Raw genomic sequence first — 25,926 nt, forward strand, 5'->3', positions numbered from 1 at the left:
AACAATTGGCGCACCAATTCTTTGTTTTCGAATGGTATTGATTTGGGTACATGGTATGAATTCAAGGAGCAGTTCCCCTATTTTTTTAATGGTTTGCGTGAAGATGGGTTATGTGTGCGCTTATATACATACATCATAACTTAAATCTATGGATTTTTGCTGATAAAAATGTGTGGATGTTTAGTAGTATACGGAGCAGGAGTGAAATTTATTCTTAACTCTACTCCCGCCGGCTTTCTCTCTCAATAAAATATAAAAGATTTGTATTTTCTCAAAAACTATGCAAAACGGTCAAAAATCCACAAATACACTTTATTGTAAGGAATCTGAAATGATTTTTAATAAGAATATTATTTTAGAAGAATATTAGCGTAACTGAAACATAATTTATCAATCATCGTATCTTAGTGATAACGAGCAACAGGGTAGCTTTTTGTAAATCTACAAGCCACTAATGCATCTCCATCTGTGCCTGCTGGACAGGTACATATAGCCAAATGTCTTTTAGCTTGACATTGTGCCCCTGGAAATGAGTAGTATTATTATTCTTCCCTTTTTTTAAACTAATAATATTACCTGTTCCACATTGACCCAGACATGGATCGACGCATTGATAATTAATACATGCTCTATGATCCGCGCAATCGCTATCACTTTGGCATTCACCCTAGAAAATTAAATTTGTTATTCCTTATAATAATTATAATATATATTAATATAATAATTCATACTCTAACACAATTCGATAACGCGTTTCCTGTATATCCTGGTGGACAAGTACACACTGGTCGTTCACGGTTGGTTCGATCGTATCCTGGAGTGCAAACTGCGTTTGTTCCACATGGATTTGGAATACACAAATCTTCTTTCGTGAATGGTCGACAGCTTACAAAGGGGTCCCCTGTCATATCACGTGGACAACTGCACACTGGCGTGAGGCCGCGAAGGTTACAATCTGCATTTACTCCACATGATCCATCACACGGGTTCTTACAAACCCCATAAATACATGCAGGTCTACCTGCTGGACAGTCAATGTCGCCATAACATTCGGCCCTGCATTCTGTATAGGGACTACCTATGTAGCCTTTTGGGCACTCGCAAACTGATCGATGATTTGTTACTCGTGCACATGTGGCTCCCTTGCCACATTGTGAGCATGCATTTGAACACTTAAACTTCAAACAAAATTCCAGTCCTCCGCATTCTGCGTCGGTTTCGCATTCATGACGACATCCTGTCAAGGGGGAACCCTGAACACAAAAAAGAGCATGAAATTCATTTGAAAGTGTTAAGGTCACTCCTGACGGAATCCAAGTTTCAAAGTGCTCGCGTTTTCGGGGGCACACCACTCAATACGGAAGCAACGCACAACTGTCATTTTTATTTTTTCACGCCTGCTGCGACGCAGCAAAACTAAATCAACAAAAATGACAGTTGTGCGTTGGATCCATATTGAGTGGTGTGCCCCCGAAAACGCGAGCACTTTGAAACTTGGATTCCGTCAGGAGTGACCTTAAGTTAGTAGTCCGTAGTGGTGCCTTTCACCACGTGCTTCAAACTTAAAACTCTTGGCAATGGTTTTAATAACTGAAGAACACACACACACACACACACACACACACACACACACACACACACACACACACACACACACACACACACACACACACACACACACACACACACACACACACACACACACACACACACACACACACACACACACACACACACACACACACACACACTCACTTACACACACACACACACACACACACACACACACACACACACACACACACACACACACACACACACACACACACACACACACACACACACACACACACACACACACACACACACACAGGGCAGTCCCAGGGCAGCAGGGACTTTGTCTAAGGGCTTGACGACCCCTCCCCATGGCCACTGCAAGTCAGACCGGGACCATTGTCCCTAACCCCTAATCCCAAGGCGTCAAGCGACCCGTGCCGAGGGGATGCATGGCCAGGGGGTGAAATAATAAGCTAGGCCTTTAACGGAGCCTGTGGGGTACCTGGGCACCCTCCACAGTAATTGTCCCTTACCGCGTCATGCTGGGCTCTGGCGTGGTGGACCTCTTTCCCGAGCAACTCGTGGGACCAAAATGGAAAAAACAAGTCAATTCTACAATTAGTGGTAGTAGTGTAGGCGACAACCCATTCGCAAGAGGTGGGTTGTTAAGGTCTCCGCCTAGGAGGCCAGAAGCAATAGTCGGCAGCTCAGTGCGCAGCGCCAGCGAGGTCACTTAACCTTCCTCTCGGCTAAAAAAACGCCGGTAGAGGTTATTGACGGCCAATGGCTTGTGGAGGCGATGAACCGCAAACGCGATGGGCTTTCGGCCTTCGAGGTGGCGACGGAACAGCTGGACGCCATCATCGACTTTGCGTCATCGAAGCATAATATCAGTAAGGACCTCAAGAGGAGCTTGCAGAAACTTCGAAAGTCGATGTTGGACGCCAAGCTGGAGAGGGCGGTCGGGACGGCCAAGTGCGAACCCGTGAAATCCATGGAGTCAAGGTCTACCCAGACTGAGGCCCAAGAATTCGCGGATTTGGGCAAGGTCGAATCGACCGAGGACGTACCAGCGAAGACGGTGGTGCCAAAGTCTGCAGACCGAGGCTCAAGTATTCGCGGGCACGTCGGGGTGGCTGCTCCAACGGAGCAGACACAAAAACAAGGAAGACAGTCTCCAGGGGATGAGCTCCCTGGGGCCGCCCCAAAACGCGGAGGGTTACTACCCCGAACAAGGGTAGTGGGGCTGGGAAGCCGAACCCCGGCCAGGTACCTCCAAAACCGGGGAGGAAGGACCTGGAAAGGTCCGTCCACCCAGGAAAGACAGTGGTAAGGGGTTACGGCAGGCTGAGAGCTCTCAGCCGCCCCAGGCCAGGGAAATAGAGGGAGATGACGCCTCCTGGACCCTGGTCAAGAATAAGAGGAAACCGAAGACGTCAAGGGCCGAAAAGAAGGCCCAGGCGATGTTACGGTTCATTTTATCTTGCATGTTAGTGACAAATGTTTGAGTGGATTTGTGTATGTCCCACTCTTGAATGTTCTGTGTTTGGGCCTGAAGATAGGCAATAAAAATAATAAATAGTGAAATTCCCAGACACAGACTTTATATTGCTGGTGCCACATGGCACAAAATTATTCTAGGTGCCCAAATAGGATCTGAATCCTACACCAAATAGAGCTATGAATACAACTACTTGGCTGTTGTAGACAAAATGCAAAACGCAATAAAAACACATTTGCGGGATTTGACTGATGGACCAAAAATCTTATAAGGAAACCTCGTCACATCTCGCAATGGGTAACAAATTGGACGTTTCTCTCGGGGCACAGAGAGATCGTCAGTTATTTTAATTTGTTGATTGTAGTGTTAATTATTTATTTTTGTATATTTGTAAAACTTTTTATTGTAATATGGCTACCCGACGAAAACGTCGTAACTCAGGTGTTGAGGACAAGATTCTTCACTTACCTAGTTGTAAGTTAAGTAATTTTAAGTTCTGTCACCATGTGTGTTTTTTTTCCTGTTTTCTGGCATCTGTATGTGATGCGTCAGTAACTATGTTTTGGTTACCGTCTTTTGTTATCTTTTCTGTAACCTAAAGCAATGCTCGAAGTTCCATCGTTGTATGGATTGATTTGTTTGAGATTGCGTAATTTAAGTTAGAATAGGAAGTAATCGTCCTCCTCAACACCTTTCCTCTAATCAAATTGACGAAATTTTTGCGGATGTTTCTAGACCATCCACAAAAATTTCGTTCCCGTTGGTTGAAGGTTGTGTTACGGTTCATTTTATCTTGCATGTTAGTGACAAATGTTTGAGTGGATTTGTGTATGTCCCACTCTTGAATGTTCTGTGTTTGGGCCTGAAGATAGGCAATTAAAATTATAGATAGAGAAATCCCCAGACACAGACTTCATATTGCTGGTGCCACATGGCACAAAATTCTTCTAGGTGCCCAAATAGGATCTGAATCCTACACCAAATAGAGCTATGTATTCAACGCCTTGGCTGTTGAAGACAAAAATGCAAAACGCAATAAAAACACATTTGCGGGATTTGACTGATGGACCAAAAATCTTATAAGGAAACCTCGTCACATCTCGCAATGGGTAACAAATTGGACGTTTCTCTCGGGGCACAGAGAGATCGTCAGTTATTTTAATTTGTTGATTGTAGTGTTAATTATTTATTTTATTTATTAGATGTGACGAGGTTTCCTTATAAGATTTTTGGTCCATCAGTCAAATCCCGCAAATGTGTTTTTATTGCGTTTTGCATTTTTGTCTTCAACAGCCAAGGCGTTGAATACATAGCTCTATTTGGTGTAGGATTCAGATCCTATTTGGGCACCTAGAAGAATTTTGTGCCATGTGGCACCAGCAATATGAAGTCTGTGTCTGGGGATTTCTCTATCTATAATTTTAATTGCCTATCTTCAGGCCCAAACACAGAACATTCAAGAGTGGGACATACACAAATCCACTCAAACATTTGTCACTAACATGCAAGATAAAATGAACCGTAACAGCGAATGAGGGTAGCAGAAAGTCTAGGGTAGGCGCCAATCGCTCCAGGGGCGATGCCCTAGTCATCAAAACGGACGAGGCTAAGTACTCGGACGTCTTGAAGGCGATGAGGAGTGACGTCAAGCTCGGTGAACTCGGCGCCGACGTACGTCGAATAAGACGTACCCGGACGGGCGAGATGATCCTCGAGCTAAAGCGGGCGTCTCACAAAAGGGCGCCGCCTACAAGAAGTTGACGGAGGAAGTCCTAGGCGAGACGGTCAAGGTGAGGCACCCACGACGGAGGTGAATCTAAGAGTTAAAGATCTGGACGAGATCACCGAAGTCGAAGAGCTCGTGACGGGACTGCGGCGACAGTCTGAAGTGGAGACGCCCACTGCAGCCGTTCGGCTACGGAAAGGTCCAGCAGGGACACAGGTAGCATTGGTTCGGCTACCTGCAGCTGACGCCTCAAGGTAGTCAAGTTAGGGAGCGTCAAGGTGGGGTGGTCGGTATGCCCTGTGGGCATATACGAGCAACCCGAAGTTTGCTTCAAGTGCCTGGAACCGGGGCACAAGCAATGGGACTGCAAAGGCCCTGACAGAAGCAAGCTCTGTCGACGCTGCGGATTGGAGGGACATAAGGCTGCACGAACCCTCCCAATTGTTTAATCTGTTCCAGCAAAGCTGCGAACAGCAAGCACCCCATGGGGGGTTCGAAGTGCCCGGCGTTTGAGCGTGTTGCAAAATCACAGTGCAGGTAACGCAGCTAAACCTGAACCAATGTGATGCAGCCCAGCAACTGCTGTGTCAGACAGTTGCTGAATGGGGGACGGATATCGCCATCATAGCAGATCCTTACCGGGTACCCGCCAGGAACGGTAATTGGGTCACCGATGGGTCTCAAATGGCGGCGATATGGACAACGGGGAAATACCCAGTTCAAGAATTGGTGTCTTCGACACACGAGGGATTCGTCATTGCCAAAATCAACGGGGTCTTCTTCTGCAGCTGCTATGCGCCTCCTCGATGGTCGATCGAGCAGTTCGGTCGATTGCTAGATTGTTTGACGGCTAACTTGATGGGGCGTAGGCCGGTGGTGATAGCGGGGGTAGGTAAGGCGCCAGGACCGGATGGTATTCCGAACCTGGCCATTAAAGCGGCCATTGCCGAGGCTCCCGAGATGTTCAGATCTGTCATGCAGAGATGCCTGGACGAGGGAGTCTTCCCTGAAGCATGGAAAAGGCAGAGCTTGGTCCCTGTGCCAAAGGCAGGAAAACCACCGGGGATCCGTCGGCATATTGACCAATATGCCTGCTTGATACGGCAAGGAAGGTTCTCGAGAAGATCATCCTCAACAGGTTGTTGATACGCACGGAGGTGCGGATGGTCTATCGAGTAACCAGTTTGGCTTCCGAAAGGGTAAGTCGACCGTAGACGCTATCTTGTCGGTTACCAAATCCGTGGAGATAGCTATCCAGCGTAAGAGGAGGGAGTTCGCTATTGTGCAGTAGTGACTCTCGACGTGAGGAATGCTTTCAATAGTGCCAGTTGGGCAGCTATTGCAGATGCGCTCCTGCGTCTTGGAATTCCCGAGTACCTGTACAAGATTCTCGGAAGCTACTTCCAGAATCGAGTACTGGTATACGACACGGAGGCGGGTCGGAAGTGCGTTGACATAACCTCAGGGGTTCCGCAAGGTTCCATACTGGGTCCGGTGTTATGGAACGTCATGTACGACGGTGTCTTGAGGTTGAAGTTCCCGGTGGGCGTGGTAATCGTCGGCTTCGCTGACGATATTACGTTGGAGGTCTACGGCGAATCGATCGAAGAGGTAGAGTTGACTGCAGCCCACTCAATCGCAATTGTGGAGGAGTGGATGAGTTCCAGGAAGTTAGAACTGGCTCACCACAAGACTGAGGTGGTTGTTGTTAACAACCGAAAGTCGGAGCAGCAAGCGGTGATAAGGGCAGGCAACTGCACGATCACCTCTGAACGCTCAATCAAACTCTTGGGGGTAATAATCGACGATAAGCTCACCTTTGGTAGCCACGTCAATTACGCCTGCAAGCGTGCCTCCACAGTAGGGTGGCTCAAAAAACACTTTTTCAAATTTTTTGATGGGCCGCCCTCTTATTCGGTTCTATTTGGTGCCCTGATGCTCTGGACAAAATTTCAGCCAAATCGGTCAACGTTTGGGCGGTGCTAAACTCATTGGAAGTTTATATGGAAAAATGTATGCAGAAACATCCCAAAACAGTGATTTGCAGTTGGACGGCACAATTCACGATCAAGAACCATGATACTCATTCAGTTCTTGTAGAATTAAATACAGAATGTTATGCTGAAAACCGCGAGAAGATTAGAGTTTATTAGGCAAAGATATTAGCATTTTACTGGAGTGTAGTAGGGGTGAATTTATTTCTTTTCAAAGGTAAAAGAAACGAAATTTGCTCAAACCCCACTTCAGAGAAATGCTAATAACAGCCGAGCAAACTCTAATCTTCTCGCATTCATAACTGTATTAAGTCTCAAGATCTGAATGAGTATCATATCATCGTAAGTGTGCCGTCAGCTGTAATTACTGTTTTGAATGTTTCTGCATACATTCCATATAAACCAACATGACCAACTGAAAATTTGTCAGGCATCAAATAGAACCGAATAGAGGCAGCCCATCTAATTAAAAAAGTTTTTCCCATACTAATTTGAGCCACCCTACTCCACAGCTATAGTGGCATTGTCCCGGATGATGTCCAATAGCTCTGCGGTTTATGCCAGCAAGCGCAAGCTTCTGGCTAGTGTTGCTCTGTCCATACTGAGGTATGGGGGGCCAGCTTGGGGCACGGCCCTGCGTATTAACTGCTACAGAACGAAGTTAGAAAGTACGTATAGGCTCATGTGCCTAAGAGTTGCGAGCGCGTACCGTACCGTGTCGCACGATGCACTCTGCGTCATCACCGGTATGATGCCTATTGACATCGTTATCGGTGAAGACATAGAGTGCTTTGAAATGCGCGGCACGAGAGGCATCCGCAGGACTGTCAGGTTGGCCTCAATGGTCAAATGGCAGCGTAGATGGGGTAGATGGACACATAGGTTGATACCGGAGATAGGTACGTGGGTCAAGAGGCGCCATGGGGAAATCACTTTCCACCTGACCCAGGTCCTTACAGGCCATGGTTGCTTCAGACAGTACCTACACCGGTTCGGACACTCGGGCGAGGCCACGCGGTATCAAGAATGATGATGCCGCGTGCACTCCAAATTGACCTTTCTGCGATAGGGCCATTCGCCAGCACACAGAGGGACTTGCCGACGCGGTGCCTACGCGAAAGCGACGATACCATGTTGTTTTTCACGCGGCCACTTGTTCGATGAAAGGATCGAGTTCGACCACAGGGCACCGGTATGACCCATGAAGCCGACTCCGAACCCACCACCTCTTATTTGCGCCTGAACTAGCCATCCCTCGAGTCCACGCGCCACCTTCTGTGTAGCTCCGAGACGATTTGGACGATAGCCGATAAAACGGCGTTCAGCCAACTTCATCTTTACATCCTCCGAACTAGGTTGTCCGGGTAGTGTCCAGACCACATGTGGCAAGCATGTGGTCACGCATTGTCTGAAAACGCGGGCACACGAACAACACGTGTTCCGCCGTTTCCTCTAAACCAACGCACACCGGACACTCAGGCGAGGCCGAGTGTCCGAACCGGTAGAGTACTGTCTGAAGCAACCATGGCCTGTAAGGACCTGGGTCAGGTGGAAAGTGATTTCCCCATGCCGCCTCTTGACCCACGTACCTATCTCCGGTATCAACCTATGTGTCCATCTACCCTTAGTGGAACTGTCCCACGCACGCTGCCATTTGACCATTGAGGCCAACCTGACAGTCTTGCGGATGCCTCTCGTGCCGCGCATTTCAAAGCACTCTATGTCTTCACCGATAACGATGTCAATGGGCATCATACCGGTGATGACGCAGAAGTGCATCGTGCGACACGGTACGGTACGCGCTCGCAACTCTTAGGCACATGAGCCTATACGTACTTTCTAACTTCGTTCTGTAGCAGTTAATACGCAGGGCCGTGCCCCAAGCTGGCCCCCCATACCTCAGTATGGACAGAGCAACGCTAGCCAGAAGCTTGCGCTTACTGGCATAAACCGCAGAGCTATTGGACATCATCCGGGACAATGCCGCTATAGCTGTGGAGGCACGTTTGCAGGCGTAATTGACGTGGCTACCAAAGGTGAGCTTATCGTCGACTATTACCCCCAAGAGTTTGATTGAGCGTTCAGAGGTGATCGTTCAGTTGCCTGCCCTTATCACCGCTTGCTGCTCCGACTTTTGGTTGTTAACAACAACCACCTCAGTCTTGTGGTGAGCCAGTTCTAACTTCCTGGAACTCATCCACTCCTCCACAATTGCGATTGAGTGGGCTGCAGTCAACTCCACCTCTTCGATCGATTCGCCGTGGACCTCCAGCGTAATATCGTCAGCGAAGCCGACGTTTACCACGCCCACCGGGAACTTCAACCTCAAGACACCGTCGTACATGACGTTCCATAACACCGGACCCAGTATGGAACCTTGCAGAACCCCTGAGGTTATGTCAACGCACTTCCGACCCGCCTCCGTGTCGTATACCAGTACTCGATTCTGGAAGTAGCTTCCGAGAATCTTGTACAGGTACTCGGGAATTCAAGACGCAGGAGCGCATCTGCAATAGCTGCCCAACTGGCACTATTGAAAGCATTCCTCACTTCGAGAGTCACTACTGCACAATAGCGATCTCCCCTCCTCTTACGGTGGATAGCTATCTCCGCGTATTTGGTAACCTACAAGACAGCGTCTACGGTCGCCTTACCCTTTCGTAAGCCAAACTGGTTCCTCGCTAGACCATCCGCACCCTCCGTGCGTATCAACAACCTGTTGAGGATGATCTTCTCGAGCACCTTCCCGCCGTATCAAGCAGGCATATTGGTCTATATGCCGACGGATCCCCAGTGGTTTTCCGCCTTTGGCAATAGGACCAAGCTCTGCCTTTTCCATGCTTCAGGGAAGACTCCCTCGTCCAGGCATCTCTGCATGACAGATCTGAACATCTCAGGAGCCTCGGCAATGGCCGCTTTAATGGCCAGGTTCGGAATACCATCCGGTCCTGGCGCCTTACCTACACTAAGGGACTGTGCAATCCCCGCAAGTTCCGCCACAGTTACTCTTCCCTCGTCAGCCACCCTGGCTCCTGGCAGCTCCACGAAGGGAGGCCAGGGGCTTGGGTCGTGACGTGGGAAGAGCCCCGCGATGATCCTCTCCAGCATCTCTGGAGACCGCTCTGTAAGGGGCCATCGCCCCGTGTCTTAGCCATTACGACCCTATAGGCGTCACCCCATGGATTCGCGTTGGCACTTTGGCTGAGCCCTCGAAGCAGGCTTTTTGCTTGATCTAATCTCAGTCTTCAGAGCGGCTCTAGCAGCCACGAACGCCACCGTCGTTCAACACGCTCCTCTTCTGTGCGTGCTCGCTGCATCCGCCTCCTTGCCCGTAGGCAGGCGCAGCGCAGGTTCGCAATTGCTTGAGTCCACCAGTAAGCCGGTGGTATCCCATTCCTAGGGTGGACTTTCCTAGGCATGGTGGCATCGCATGCACGCGAGTACTGTTACCAGCTGCTCGCCACTCAGACCGAGAGTATTGTGCTCGCGGCGGGCCTTCATAAACACCTCGTCGTCGAAGTATGATGTCTTCCACATACGAGGACTAGGCCTCGCCCTTCTTCCGTCCGCTGAATGCTGGTCGTATAGTCGATACTGTAGCGAACCGCCAGGTGGTCGCTGTGAGTGTAGCCATCATCTACCCTCCAGTTCGAACTACTCGTTTGGCCAGGGCTCCAGAACGTAACGTCGATAATCGACTCGGCACCGTTCCAGCTGTAGGTATTTTTGGTACCGACATTAGCCAAGTCCACATTCAACATGGCCAGTGATTCCAGCAGGATCTGCCCCCGTTGATTCGTGGATCGGCTTCCCCATTCCACGGCCCAAGCGTTGAAGTCCCCCGCTATCACCACCGGCCTACGCCCCATCAAGTTAGCCGTCAAACGATCTAGCATTCGACCGAACTGCTCGATCGACCATCGAGGAGGCGCATAGCAGCTGCAGAAGAAGACCCCGTTGATTTTGGCAATGACGAAGCCCTCGTGTGTCGAAGACGCAACTCTTGAACTGGGTATTTCCCGTTATCCATATCGCCGCCATTTGAGACCCATCGGTGACCCAATTACCGTTCCTGGCGGGTACCCGGTAAGGATCTGCTATGATGGCGATATCCGTCCCCATTCAGCAACTGTCTGACACAGCAGTTGCTGGGCTGCATCACAGTGGTTCAGGTTTAGCTGCGTTACCTGCACTGTGATTTTGCAACACGCTTGAACGCCGGGCACTTCGAACCCCCCATGGGGTGCTTGCTGTTCACATCTTTGCTGGCACAGATCAAACAGTTGGGAGAGTTCGTGCAGCATTGTGCCTTATGTCCCTCCAATCCGCAGCGTCGACAGAGCTTGCTTCTGTCAGGGCCTTTGCAGTCCCATTGCTTGTGCCCCGGTTCCAGGCACTTGAAGCAAACTTCGGGTTGCTCGTATATGCCCACAGGGCATACCGACCACCCCACCTTGACTCACCCTAACTTGACTACCTTGGAGGCGTCAGCTGCAGGTAGCCGAACCAATGCTACCTGTGTCCCTGCTGGACCTTTCCGTAGCCGAACGGCTGCGGTGGACGCCTCCACTTCACACTGTCGCCGCAGTGCCGTGACGAGCTCTTCGACTTCGGTGATCTCGTCCAGGTCTTTAACCCTTAGATTCACCTCCGTCGTGAGTGCCCTCACCTTGACCGTCTCGCCTAGGACTTCCTCCGCCAACTTCTTGTAGGCGGCGCCCTTTGCGAGACGCCCGCTTTAGCTCGAGGATCATCTCGCCCGTCCGGGTACGTCTTATTCGACGTACGTCGGCGCCGAGTTCACCGAGCTTGACGTCACACCTCATCGCCTTCAAGACGTCCGAGTACTTAGCCTCGTCCGTTTTGATGACTAGGGCATCGCCCCTGGAGCGATTGGCGCCTACTCTACACTTTCTGCTACCCTCATTCGCCTGGGCCTTCTTTTCGGCCCTTGACGTCTTCGGTTTCCTCTTATTCTTGACCAGGGTCCAGGAGGCGTCATCCCCTCTATTTCCCTGGTCTGGGGCGGCTGAGAGCTCTCAGCCTGCCGTAACCCTTACCACCGTCTTTCCTGGGTGGACGGACCTTTCCAGGTCCTTCCTCCCCGGTTTTGGAGGTACCTGGCCGGGGTTCGGCTTCCCAGCCCCACTACCCTTGTTCGGGGTAGTAACCCTCCGCGTTTTGGGGCGGCCCCAGGGAGCTCATCCCTGGAGACTGTCTTCCCCGTTTTTGTGTCTGCTCGGTTGGAGCAGCCACCCCCGACGATGCCCGCGAATACTTGAGCCTCGGTCTGGGTAGACTTTGGCACCACCGTCTTCGCTGGCACGTCCTCGGTCGATTCGACCTTGCCCAAATCCGCGAATTCTTGGGCCTCAGTCTGGGTAGACCTTGACTCCATGGATTTCACGGGTTCGCACTTGGCCGTCCCGACCGCCCTCTCCAGCTTGGCGTCCAACATCGACTTTCGAAGTTTCTGCAAGCTCCTCTTGAGGTCCTTACTGATATTATGCTTCGATGACGCAAAGTCGATGATGGCGTCCAGCTGTTCCGTCGCCACCTCGAAGGCCGAAAGCCCATCGCGTATGCGGTTCATCGCCTCCACAAGCCATGGGCCGTCAATAACCTCTACCGGCGTTTTTTTAGCCGAGAGGAAGGTTAAGTGACCCACGCTGGCGCTGCGCACTGAGCTGCCGACTATTGCCTCTGGCCTCCTAGGCGGAGACCTGAACAACCCACCTCTTGCGAAGAGGTTGTCGCCTACACTACTACCACTAGTTGAAGAACGGAAATGGAAACGGTTTAGCGGGTCGGGTATGTAGTCCTGCCTCCCTCGGTCATCCCTAACCCCGCACTTCCTGGTCAACCCAGGATGTCTGTTGAGCAGATTCCCCCTCCATTGTTTTTGAAGAAAAAAAAGTACACACACACACACACAGCAGGGACTTTGTCCAAGGGCTTGACGACCCCTCCCCATGGCCACTGCGAGTAAGACCGGGACCATCGTCCCTAACCCTCAATCCCCAGGGGGGTGAAATAATAAGCTAGGCCTTTAACGGAGCCTGTGGGGTACCTGGGCACCCTCCACAGTAATTGTTCCTTACCGCGTCATGCTGGGCTCTGGCGTGGTGGACCTCTTTTCCCAAGCAACTCGTGGGACCAAAATGGAAAACCAAGGCAATTCTTCAACTAGTGGTAGTAGTGTAGGTGACAACCCCTTCGCAAGAGGTGGGTTGTTCAGGTCTCCACCTAGGAGGCCAGAGGCAATAGTCGGCAGCTCAGTGCGCAGCGCCAGCGTGGGTCACTTAACCTTCCTTTCGGCTAAAAAAACACCGGTAGAGGTTATTGACGGCCCGTGGCTTGTGGAGGCGATTAACCGCAAACGCGATGGGCTTTCGGCCTTCGAGGTGGCGACGGAACATCTGGACGCCATCATTGACTTTGCGTCATCGAAGCATAATATCAGTAAGGACCTCAAGAGGAGCTTGCTGAAACTTCGAAAGTCGATGTTGGACGCCAAGCTGGAAACGGCGGTCGGGACGGCCAAGTGCAAACCCGTGAAATCCATGGAGTCGAGGTCTACCCAGACTGAGGCCCAAGAATTCGCGGATTTGGGCAAGGTCGAATCGACCGAGGGCGTGCCAGCGAAGACGGTGGTGCCAAAGTCTACCCAGACTGAGGCTCAAGTATTCGCGGGCACGTCGGGGGTGGCTGCTTCAACGGAGCAGACACAAAAACGGAGGAGACAGTCTCCAGGGTAGTGGGTAGTGGGTAGGGTAGTGGGGCTGGGAAGCTGAACCCCGGCCAGGTACCTCCAAAACCGGGGGAGGAAGGACCTGGAAAGGTCCGTCCACCCAGGAAAGACGGTGGTAAGGGGTTACGGCAGGCTGAGAGCTCTCAGCCGCCCCAGACCAGGAAAATAGAGGGGGATGACGCCTCCTGGACCCTGGTCAAGAACAAGAGGAAACCGAAGACGTCAAGGGCCGAAAAGAAGGCCCAGGCGAATGAGGGTAGTAAGAAGTCTAGGGTAGGCGCCAATCGCCCCAGGGGCGATGCCCTAGTCATCAAAACGGACGAGGCTAAGTACTCGGACGTCTAGAAGACGATGAGGAGTGACGTCAAGCTCGGTGAACTCGGCGCCGACGTACGTCGAATAAGACGTACCCGGATGGGCGAGATGATCCTCGAGCTAAAGCGAGGCGTCTCGCAAAAGGGCGCCGCCTACAAGAAGTTGGCGGAGGAAGTCCTAGGCGAGACGGTCAAGGTGAGGGCACTCACGACGGAGGTGAATCTAAGGGTTAAAGACCTGGACGAAAACACCGAAGTCGAAGAGCTCGTCACGGCACTGCGGCGACAGTGTGAAGTGGAGGCGTCCACCGCAGGCTACGGAATGGTCCGGCAGGGACACAGGTAGCATTGGTTCAGCTACCTGCAGCGGACGCCTCCAAGGTAGTCAAGTTAGGGAGCGTCAAGGTGGGGTGGTCGGTATGCCCTGTGGGCATATATGAGCAACCCGAAGTTTGCTTCAAGTGCCTGGAACCGGGGCACAAGCAATGGGACTGCAAAGGCCCTGACAGAAGCAAGCTCTGTCGACGCTGCGGATTGGAGGGACATAAGGCACAATGCTGCACGAACCCTCCCAACAGTTTGATCTGTTCCAGCAAAGCTGCGAACAGCAAGCACCCCATGGGGGGTTCGAAGTGCCCGGCGTTCAAGCGTGTTGCAAAATCACAGTGCAGGTAACGCAGCTAAACCTGAACCACTGTGATGCAGCCCAGCAACTGCTGTGTCAGACAGTTGCTGAATGGGGGACGGATATCGCCATCATAGCAGATCCTTACCGGGTACCCGCCAGGAACGGTAATTGGGTCACCGATGGGTCTAAAATGGCGGCGATATGGACAACGGGGAAATACCCAGTCCAAGAGTTGGTGTCTTCGACACACGAGGGCTTCGTCATTGCCAAAATCAACGGGGTCTTCTTCTGCAGCTCCTATGCGCCTCCTCGATGGTCGATCGAGCAGTTCGGTCGAATGCTAGATTGTTTGACGGCTAACTTGATGGGGCGTAGGCCGGTGGTGATAGCGGGGGACTTCAACGCTTGGACCGTGGAATGGGGAAGCCGATCCACGAATCAACGGGGCAGATCCTGCTGGAATCATCCGCCATGTTGGATGTGGACTTGGCTAATGTTTGTACCAAAAAGTACCTACAGCTGGAACGGCGCCGAGTCGATTATCGACGTTACGTTTTGGAGCCCTGGCCAAACGAGTAGTTCGAACTGGAGGGTAGATGATGTCTACACTCACAGCGTCCACCTGGCGGTTCGCTACAGTATCGACTATACGACCAGCATTCAGCGGACGGAAGAAGGGGCGAGGCCTAGTCCTTGTATGTGGAAGACATCATACTTCTACGACGAGGTGTTTAAGGAAGCGCTCCGCCGCGAGCACAATACTCTCGGTCTGAGCGGCGAGCAGCTGGTAACAGTACTCTCGCGTGCATGCGGTGCCACCATGCCTAGGAAAGTCCACCCTAGGAATGGGAGGCCACCGGATTACTGGTGGACTCAAGCAATTGCGAACCTGCGCCGCGCCTGCCTACGGGCAAGGAGGCGGATGCAGCGAGCACGCACAGAAGAGGAGCGTGTTGAACGACGGGTGGCGTTCGTGGCTGCTAGAGCCGCTCTGAAGACTGAGATTAGATCAAGCAAAAAAGCCTGCTTCGAGGGCCTGTGTCAAAGTGCCAACGCGAATCCATGGGGTGACGCCTATAGGGTCGTAATTGCCAAGACACGTGGGGCGATGGCCCCTACAGAGCGGTCTCCAGAGATGCTGGAGAGGATCATCGCGGGGCTCTTCCCACGTCACGACCCAAGTCCTTGGCCTCCCTTTGTGGAGTTGCCACGGGCCAGGGTGGCCGACGAGGGAAGAGTAACGGTGGCGGAACTTGCGGGGATTGCACAGTGGTCCCTTAGTGTAGGTAAGGCGCCAAGACCGGATGGTATTCCGAACCTGGCCATCAAAGCGGCCATTGCCGAGGCTCCCGAGATGTTCAGATCTGTCATGCAGAGATGCCTGGACGAGGGAGTCTTCCCTGAAGCATGGAAAAGGCAGAGCTTGGTCCTATTGCCAAAGGCGGGAAAACCACCGGGGGATCCGTCGGCATATAGACCAATATGCCTGCTTGATACGGCGGGGAAGGTGCTCGAGAAGATCATCCTCAACAGGTTGTTGATACGCACGGAGGGTGCGGTGGTCTATCGACCGTAGACGCTATCTTGTCGGTTACCAAAACCGCGGAGATAGCTATCCAGCGTAAGAGGAGGGGAGTTCGCTATTGTGCAGTAGTGACTCTCGACGTGAGGAATGCTTTCAATAGTGCCAGTTGGGCAGCTATTGCAGATGCACTCCTGCGTCTTGGAATTCCCGAGAACCTGTACAAAATTCTCGGAAGCTACTTCCAGAATCGAGTACTGGTATACGACACGAAGGCGGGTCGGAAGTGCGTTAACATAACCTCAGGGGTTCAGCAAGGTTCCATACTGGGTCCGGTGTTATGGAACGTCATGTACGACGGTGTCTTGAGGTTGAAGTTCCCGGTGGGCGTGGCAATCGTCGGCTTCGCTGACGATATTACGCTGGAGGTCTACGGCGAATCGATTGAAGAGGTGGAGTTGACTGCAACCCACTCGATCGCAATTGTGGAGGAGTGGATGAGTTCCAGGAAGTTAGAACGGAGCAACAAGCGGTGATAAGGGCAGGCAACTGCACGGTCACCTCTGAACGCTCCATCAAACTCTTGGGGGTAATGATCGACGATAAGCTCACCTTTGGTAGCCACGTCAATTACGCCTGCAAGCGTGCCTCCACAGCTATAGCGGCATTGTCCCGGATGATGTCCAATAGCTCTGCGGTTTATGCCAGCAAGCGCAAGCTTCTGGCTAGCGTTGCTCTGTCCATACTGAGGTATGGGGGGCCAGCTTGGGGCACGGCCCTGCGTATTAACTGCTGCAGAACGAAGTTAGAAAGTACGTATAGGCTCATGTGCCTAAGAGCTGCGAGCGCGTACCGTACCGTGTCGCACGATGGACTTTGCGTCATCACCGGTATGATGCCTATTGACATCGTTATCGGTGAAGACATAGAGTGCTTCGAAATGCGCGGCACGAGAGGCATCCGTAGGACTGTCAGGTTGGCCTCAATGGTCAAATGGCAGCGTGCGTGGGACAGTTCCACTAAGGGTAGATGGACACATAGGTTGATACCGGAGATAGGTACGTGGGTCAAGAGGCGCCATGGGGAAATCACTTTCCACCTGACCCAGGTCCTTACAGGCCATGGTTGCTTCAGACAGTACCTACACCGGTTCCGGTGTGCGTAGGTTTAGAGGAAACGGCGGAACACGTGTTGTTCGTGTGCCCGCGTTTTCGCACAATGCGTGACCACATGCTTGCCACATGTGGTCTGGACACTACCCCGGACAACCTAGTCCGGAGGATGTGTAAAGATGAAGTTGGCTGGAACGCCGTTTTATCGGCTATCGTCCAAATCGTCTTGGAGCTACACAGAAGGTGGCGCGTGGACTCGAGGAATGGCTAGTTCAGGCGCAAATAAGAGGTCGTCCAAGGGTTCGGAGTCGGCTTCATGGGTCATACCTGTGCCCTGTGGTCGAACTCTATCCTTTTATCAAACAAGTGGCCGCGTGAAGAACAACATGGTATCGTCGCTTTCGCGGCGTCGGTCAACCGGGCGGGTTCCGAGCCCGAGGACGGAAAGGGGTCCTCGTCAAGGCTGGGGCAGGCTTAGGCACCGCGTCGGCATGTCCCTCTGTGTGCTGGCGAATAGGCCCTATCGCAGAGAGGTCAATTTGGGGTGCACGCGGCATCATCATTCTTGATACCAGTCGTGCAGAGGGAAGCAGGCGCGAAGTCGACCCTGCCCACCTTCCGAGGACATAGGGCGTGGTAAGGCCACCTGGAAAGCCGGCATTGCGCTGGCACGATACCATGGTGTTCTTCTAAAAAAGCGAGTCACGATGTTCGATGCTGCAAGGACACGCAGCTAACCTCGAGGGTGCGTTATGCACTGGCCCCTCTTTGAAGCATTACTTTCTGGTTGTACCGAAGGGACGATGGGCTTGGCGGCAATGGAAACGGTTTAGCGGGTCGGGGATGCAGTCCTGCCTCCCATATAATATATTAACACAAATAAGAATTATTAACATTTATTGTAAACATCCAGTATATGAAAGTATATTAGGGAATGTTTAAAGATTACGTAACTCTTAAAGGGGGGGGGGGGTCCAAGAAATGGGCTATTTCATACGAAAAACCATTGTTTTTTATATACAAAAAACGGCAAAGGTAAAACTATATCAGGTTTCCCGTGGTGTAAATAGAAGAATTTTCCTTAAAGAAAATCCACCAATCACGTAACGTAAAATTTGGCCATTTCATCACCCCTCCATCGTATCTTACACTTTTTGTTTGAATCCTCTAAAAATTGTATGGATCGTCATACATCTCGCAACCCCTCCCAGCTAAGCGTTGCGTAATTCATGGATGTTTCTTTTGACTAAATGAAATTATCATTTAGACTAAATTGTGATTGGGTGTACAAAAAGTCATAATACAATTTCATGATTTCGCTTCAGTGCTTTGTTCGCTAAGTCCTTTCTAACACCAAATTACTTCAACTTATCCTTAAAACTTGTGATAATTTTCGATTTTTGTCCCTTTTTCTTTGTTGAGGATCTTTACGCTTTAGAAGTAGTCTTATTTCGGCGAGAGATACGGGTTTGACATTAGAACTTGAACATTCACATGCGTACTCTTGCCCCACCCGTACCTGCGTACTTTTGCCCCACAACCCTAAAATTTATTCAGGTAATGGTTTTGACTTCTTGAAAAAACCAATAAGATTGGTGTTCTGCACCATAAGGTACTCTATATAATAGGTCGAAATGGTATAATGTTCATCTGATTAAACGTATATATGGTAATGAAATACTAGTTGCGAAAACACAATTACTTTTAGCAAAATGACCAAAAAGTTATCTACCTCAATGTCTCCCAATGTCTATTCAAATCGTTCACAATTACACATGATAAAAGTTGGTCAGAATACCTGTCAAACTGATGCAGTGCTGCTAGTTTTTTTATTACTTGAAAAAATCGAAAACGTACTCGTACCCCACGCGCACTCTTGCCCCACTCTACTCTACAGGCCATCGTTGCTTCAGCTTCAGAAAGTATCTACACCGGTTCAGACACTCGGGCTCGCCCGAGTATCTGGTGTGCGCAGGTTTGTTCATTTGTTTATTTTATTTATTAGTTACCACCGTCTCGAAAGTATAAAAAATTATTCTACAGACTGCACCTTAACCTAGAGCCTTAATCCTATTTTTAAACACATTTTTGACATATTAAAATCAAGAACATCACTAACACTGTTGAACAAACGAAGCCATTGATCAAATGGGTTGTTGGAACCACACACGGTTCTGCGGCGTGTAACGAATAATAGCTCTCGCTCTCGCAGTTTTCGAGAAGGAGCATAAATAACTACGTTATCCAATAATTCAATGCAGTCGAGATTTCCGCTTAACAAGTCATAGATGAAAACTCGCATATTGGTCCGCCTCGCAGATAGCGTCTCCAATGCAATGAGTTTGCAGCGGGCCGTGTAGTCGGGCAAATTATCTGGGTTCGACCATGGTAGTTTACGAAGGGCGTATCGGATAAAGCTACGTTGCACTCTCTCAATCCGAATAATCTGCGTTGTGTGATATGGAGACCACACGCATGCTGCATACTCCAAGATGCTGCGTACATATGAACAATACAGCGCTTCAACTGCGTAGATATTATTAAAGCTACTGGTAATGCGTCGAACAAACCCAAGAGCTGCGAAAGCCTTTGCGATAGTAGTGCTTACATGTGTATTAAACCGAAGCTTGCTGTCAATTATTACCCCAAGGTCACGAATAGTCTCGACGCGTTCCAAGCTATTCAAAATCAACGCGAGACTGTCGACGAGTAAATGTGATTGACTTACACTTTTTGATGTTCAATTCCATCCCGTTATCGATTCACCACAACCTTAACTCCTCAATGTCAGCTTGCAGCGCGCAGCAGTCTAGGTGAGACCTTATGATCTAGAAAATGTTTAAGTCATCGGCGTATAGCAACTTTCCAGCTTTTAGTCGAAAACATAGATCGTTAATAAACAAAACAAAAATAAGTGGTCCCAAAATGCTGCCCTGGGGCACACCAGATGTAATAGCAAAAGTGCGAGAATTCGTGCCATTGATGTTAACGAACACCTTACGCCCAGTCAGATAGGAGTGCAACCACTCGGTTACCCAGTGTAGAAAACCCAAATGCTTGAGTTTTGCAACCGTCAGCTCACGCGGAACTTTATCGAAAGCTTTGGAGAAATCAAAGTATATAGCGTCCACTTGCTGTTTGCTCTCGATTTCCGATGTTAGAAAATTGGCGAACGCCATGAGATTCGTTGTTGTTGAGCGCTTCTTAACAAAACCATGTTGAAACTCAGAAAGCAACGGTTGTGCAGTATTGTAGAGAACCTTGTGAACAATTTCTTCAAACACTTTAGCCAGGCTGCATAGTATGGAAACTCCGCGGTAGTTCTCAACAGCGTGGTTTGACCCGTTTTTGAAAATCGGGCTGATGGAGGCGGTCTTCCACAGGTTCGGGAAAGTGTGATGACGGAGCGATTTATTGAAAATCAACGTCAACAGCATTTGTCACTTCCCGGACCCTTGGAAACATCAGCTTTACTCAATATGGACGAGACGTCATCGTGAGTAATGTCGAAAAGCGGAATATTTAAATTCAAAGCTGGGCAGTCTTTCAGCTTATCAGGTGAGAAAACTGGAGTGTTAGTGCTGTATACATTTTTGAAAAAATCAGCAAACAGGTTGGCTAGTTCATTCGGAGAATCTGTCGTCCTTTCGTCAAAAGTCATCTCAGCTGGAAATTGACTTGACTGCTTTTGGTTACGTACAAACTTCCAAAAAGAGGAAGGATCTTGCTGCGCTGTTGTCTCCATACGGAAAATGTTATTACGGTATGATTCGAGCTGGCGTTCATTGTCTTCTTCTTCTTCGTTGGCATTACATCCCCCATTGGGACATTGCCGCCTCGCAGCTTAGTGTTCATTAAGCACTTCCACAGTTATTAACCGCAAGGTTTCTAAGCCAAGTTACCATTTCTGCATTCGTATATCATGAGGCTAGCACGATGATACTTTTATGCCCAGGGAAGTCGAGACAATTTCCAAGCCGAAAATTATCTAGACCGGCACCGGGAATCGAACCCAGCCACCCTCAACATGGTCTTGCTTTGTAGCCGTGCATCTTACCGCACGGCTAAGGAGGGCCTCTTTGGAGGGCGTTCATTGTAATGGGCTTCAATTGAACGAAGATTGTCGCGGTTCTCAAGCGAACGCGCTCGAAAATAACGTTTACGAGACTTGCGAAAAACGTTGCGAAGGTGCTGCAACTCTGCAGACCACCACGGCTGCTTGAATGTTTCGTCTGCAACGCCTACGTGGAACATGTGCATCCAGTATGCCATACAAAACGTCGTAGAAAGTACATACAGTGTCATCAGTGTCCTTTTGCCGGAACAGTGCATCCCTATCGATGTTTGAAATGGCACTATTCAACTCTAGAAAGTTACAGCGTTTAAAGACGATCTTGTCAATCCGATTCTGTGTCGAGCTGGGAAACTGCATGTCCGTACCACCAAAGTCGATGCGAAGAACGAACGGTTTATGGTGGCTATCAATATGTAGAAGAGGTAACGGCGGCTCAATTAGCTCAACTTCGCTTGGTTCGTTAACGAAAGTTAGATCTAGTATGCGTCCGTTCAAATTAGATATGGCGTTAATTTGATGGAGTCCGGAAGCGATCGTCGATTCAACTAAAGAAATTTCTTGTTCAGAGGAAGCATTTGATGGTAATAAACTGTTGACATCTTCATCTTCCTGCCAAATCAGCAATGGTTGATTATAGTCACCCACAACGATGAGTGTGTTGGAGTCCGAAATCTGTTCTAGAAGTTATTCAATTGTAGAGGGCAAAGTACAATGCTGGTGGCGGGTTCGGTCGGAGATAAATGTTACATGCGTATATCGCTGATTTCTGTAGACGAATCCGCTCTGCTGATTGTTCGAGATTATCGCAGTTTACTAGTGCTACTGATGTGCAATTCAACGAAGCTTTCACAGCGATTAATACCCCACCACTACGTTGAAAGTTGCTTGTGGCAGCGCTTCTATCGCAACGAAATATGGATAACTAGCAGCAAATTCCGAGCTAGAAATGTCTGATCGCAGCCATGCCTCCGTCAGTACGATTACATCATAGTCCCAAGATGTAAGCTTCAAGAGTGATTCGTGCGTTTTAGTTCGTATGCTTCTTACGTTCTGGTAGCAGAGCGTCAAGTATTTAGGCTGAGACTTAGAATCACTTGTAGCGCTATGTACAGAGAGGTGAGCATCTATGATGAGGTTTGCTGATGTAACTGGTACTGCGATGGGTTCGTAAGTGGGTTTAGGTTTAGAGGAAACGGCGGAACACGTATTGTTCGTGTGCCCACGTTTTCGCACAATGCGTGACCACATGCTTGCCACATGTGGTCTGGACACTACCCCGGAGGATGTGTAAAGATGAAGTTGGCTGGAACGCCGTTTTATCGGCTATCGTCTAAATCGTCTTGGAGCTACACAGAAGGTGGAGCGTGGACTCGAGGAAAGGCTAGTTCAGGCGCAAATAAGAGGTGGTCCAAGGGTTCGGAGTCGGCTTCATGGGTCATTCCGGTGCCCTGTGGTCGAACTCTATCCTTTTATCGAACAAGTGGCCGCGCAAAGAACAACATGGTACCGTCGCTTTCGCGGCTTCAGTCAACCGGGCGGGTTCCGAGCCCGAGCACGGAAAGGGGTCCTCGTAAAAGAATGCGGCATCATCATTCTTAATACCAGCCGTGCGGAGGGAAGCGGACGCGAAGTCGACCCTTCCCACCTTGCAAGGACATAGGGCATGGTAAGGCGACTTGGAAAGCCGGCAATGCGCTGGCACGATACCATGGTGTTCTTCTAAAAAAGCGAGTCACAATCACAATGTTCGGTGCTGCAAGAACACGCAGCTAATCTCGAGGATGCGTTGTGCTCTGGCCCCCCTTTGAAGCATTACTTTCTGGTTGTACCGAAGGGACGATGGGCTTGGCGGCAATGGAAACGGTTTGGCGGGGATGTAGTCGTACCTCCCTCGTTTGCTATTGAAGGAGGTCCCTAAGCCCTAATTTACCACAAAAGTTCAACTCAATGGACGCAGTGGTTTTACGCCCCAAAAAAACGCCCGCACTTCCTGGACGTCCAACCCAGGAAGTCTGTTGAGCAGATTCCCCCTTCATTGCTTAATGTCTTCAATGTGTCCGGAAAAAAATCAGAAAAATATGTTCAAGACATGAACGCAAAAAAACGAACAGTGGGTAATGTTTGTGACATAACCGCTAAATGGACGTAGGACTTGCCTTAACCATGCCTTTAAGATACATAATATCTAGACCAACATTTGAAAAGGGCGTAACAACCAAAATTTGTTCCTTTTGATTCTTCGTCTACATATAAAGCTTTATGTGTGGACAAAGAATCAGAAAGAATAAATTTTGGCTGTTACGCCCTTTTGAAATGTTGGTCTAGATATGTCCAAATTTCTCACATCAACTATTTTGGATAAATAATCGGCGTTGCATACCATTCCTCGGCAAAATCTTCTCATCAAACCGACACAGAAATCAAATCTACCTCGAACAAAAATCATCAAAAAAAAAAATCAGGAAGTATCTGTCCAGTCACGAAATATTAGCCGCGACAGTGGCAACCTTCCCACTGAAGGACTGCCTGAAATAAACCACAAGTTGGCGGCTCAGCAGGGGATGTAGACTGTATCTCAGCCCTTCCACTGAAGATCCGTGCGATAGCGACTGAAGGAGAACATTATTTTTAACTCTTAGAGCCTTGAAAAAGGCTGATTGCTTCGGCTAAGTGCAAAAAGTAAGAAAACGATCTTTTCAAATAACCGCGAATTTCTAGTGATGGTATAAAAAAGACTGAATGCTCTGCGAGCGAATGCACTTTTCTTTTATACTACTTAATTTTGAATCTCTGCTTCCCAATTGGTGGGCCAATCAGCTAGTGTCTTGTTTCATTTCATTTATTTAGTCTACATCTAAACAAATAAGCTAGTGTCTTGTATCCCGCTTCTTTCAGGATCTCCATAACAACCCTACAATTTCTATCCCGAAGGGAATTGAAAGCTTTGATATTGATCTCTATCATTGGCTCTCTAAAGAACCGTTTGTTTTTTGGACATACATGCTGCATCATGTGGCTTTTCTTCAGCCTGTCTCGGCTCATCACCGATGCCGGCCGGTCTCGGCTCGACTCTGCTGCTGCTGCCGGTATCTGCTCAGCATTGCTGCTTTGTCGGGTATGTAGGGTGGACTGCTGCTGTACTGGCTAGGTTTCGGCTGATGATGGTGGCTTCGATGACTTCATTTCCTGCTAAAAGGTGTTAGTGCTGTTCAATCGATGATGCGATTGCTTCCCTTGTCCCGTTCAGAATGAAAGGAAAAAATCGCGTTGCGCTATTTTATGGCTTCTTGGCAGACCCAGCGGCTGCTCATTCGCTGGTGTCTGCACCAATCAGAACGTGGTAATGGAATGATGCAAGAATTAAGCGGTCCCATATTTATAGGTTCCCTTGATCTCAATGATTTTCATTGAAAACAGTTTCATGCCTATTGAAACAAGCTTTTCGGGTCTTATCAAGCATGGACAAGAAAGGCATACTTGAAATCTGTCGATTGAGGGGCTTCCCACAGAAATTCGTCCACTGAGACGAACGCTATTAACGTTTAAAATCTTTCAACACAGCGTAACGCGGTCGATTTGAATATTTTGAAATGATACCCGGTATAGAAAAGAGAGACGTAAGTCCTACGTCAAAAATGCAACGCCTATTCACGTCGCCGCCGCCTGCCGCCGGCTGAAATAGCTTTTTGCGTGACGCTTGCAAACGTCGCATCCGCCAACTAAAATTACGACAATTGCCGCTGCCGACGATTTTCGGACCGGCGCACACCTCTAGTCTCAATATTAGAAATTCTATTAAGTTCATTGGTACCAGTGTTGCCACATTTAAATCTGTATTTCGAATGTAAAAAATCTGTGTAAAAGAATTACTTAGTACCTTCACAAAAAAAAATCCCAAGATTTGACTGTGTTTATTTATTTGAAACAGATTTTACGACCGTGATTGTGGTGAATGATTTGTTTATCGGCTTTATCGGTCATTTCTACTCAAAGTATGAGGGAGTAGATAATCGAAAGATAATTGAAAATCATTAGATTGAAAGCCATTCGCTAGGGCGCGAACAAGTATGAAGCGATAGAGGGTGAAATTTGTTCACCAATTTAAACATGTTTCTGAAAATTTCAGACAAACATGTGATTTTTTTTAATTGTGTTATAGAGCTTGTATAACAGAATCTGGATATTCAATTTTGATTATGTTGTATGGAGAAACTTCGTATACAACTTTTTATGATAGATATTTTGAAAATAGCTCTCCCTTGGGCCTTTAACTGCATTGCAAAAACAAATGCGCTTTACAGCCGCTGGGAAACAAGGTAGACTTAGAGAAAAAGAATCAAATATTTATTTGAAATTCATTAAGATAACCTGCTTGATTCCAACCGCTACATATTTTGGATCGCTTGCATCACTTTCTTGATTCCTGAACCAAAATTAATGCTTTAATTTGATCTGCATTAGTTTGACTAGATTTTAAAACTAGTTTGATTAGATTTTTTTGTGTCAGGCCATTAGGCCGAACGGTCATTAGGCTGAATGGCCATTAGGCCGAATTAGCAAAAAGAAGCAAAATTGAAAAATTAAAAATGCTTTCTTCACCTTACCCCTTCTTCCTTCTCCCTTCTTGCTCCTTCCTTCTTTCATCTGTCTTCTTTTTCCTTTTTTAATTTTCGCTCTTCCATCTTGCTCCTTCTTCTATGCTATTTATTTCTTCTCCCTTCTTTCTTCTTCTTTCTGCATTCCTCT

The 25,926-nt window shown here is 49.0% G+C and overlaps 1 protein-coding gene across 6 annotated transcripts in view; it reads right to left on the bottom strand.

The window, feature by feature from the left end:
- Positions 1–293: 293 nt before the first annotated feature.
- Positions 294–25,926, bottom strand: part of LOC134225993 (slit homolog 1 protein) — a 334,401-nt gene continuing 308,768 nt past the window's right edge. For all 6 annotated transcript variants that reach the window (XM_062706488.1, XM_062706487.1, XM_062706486.1 and 3 more), the window contains 3 exons: positions 732–1,253; positions 577–667; positions 294–523 (listed from right to left, as the gene is read on the bottom strand). In XM_062706488.1, the coding sequence (XP_062562472.1) occupies positions 405–523; positions 577–667; positions 732–1,253 (732 nt within the window). In that variant the 3' untranslated portion in view covers positions 294–404. The remainder of the gene's footprint in view (positions 524–576; positions 668–731; positions 1,254–25,926) is intronic.

This window comes from Armigeres subalbatus, chromosome 3 (genome assembly GCF_024139115.2).
Source record: "Armigeres subalbatus isolate Guangzhou_Male chromosome 3, GZ_Asu_2, whole genome shotgun sequence".
In the NCBI taxonomy this organism is placed as follows: domain Eukaryota; kingdom Metazoa; phylum Arthropoda; class Insecta; order Diptera; family Culicidae; genus Armigeres; species Armigeres subalbatus.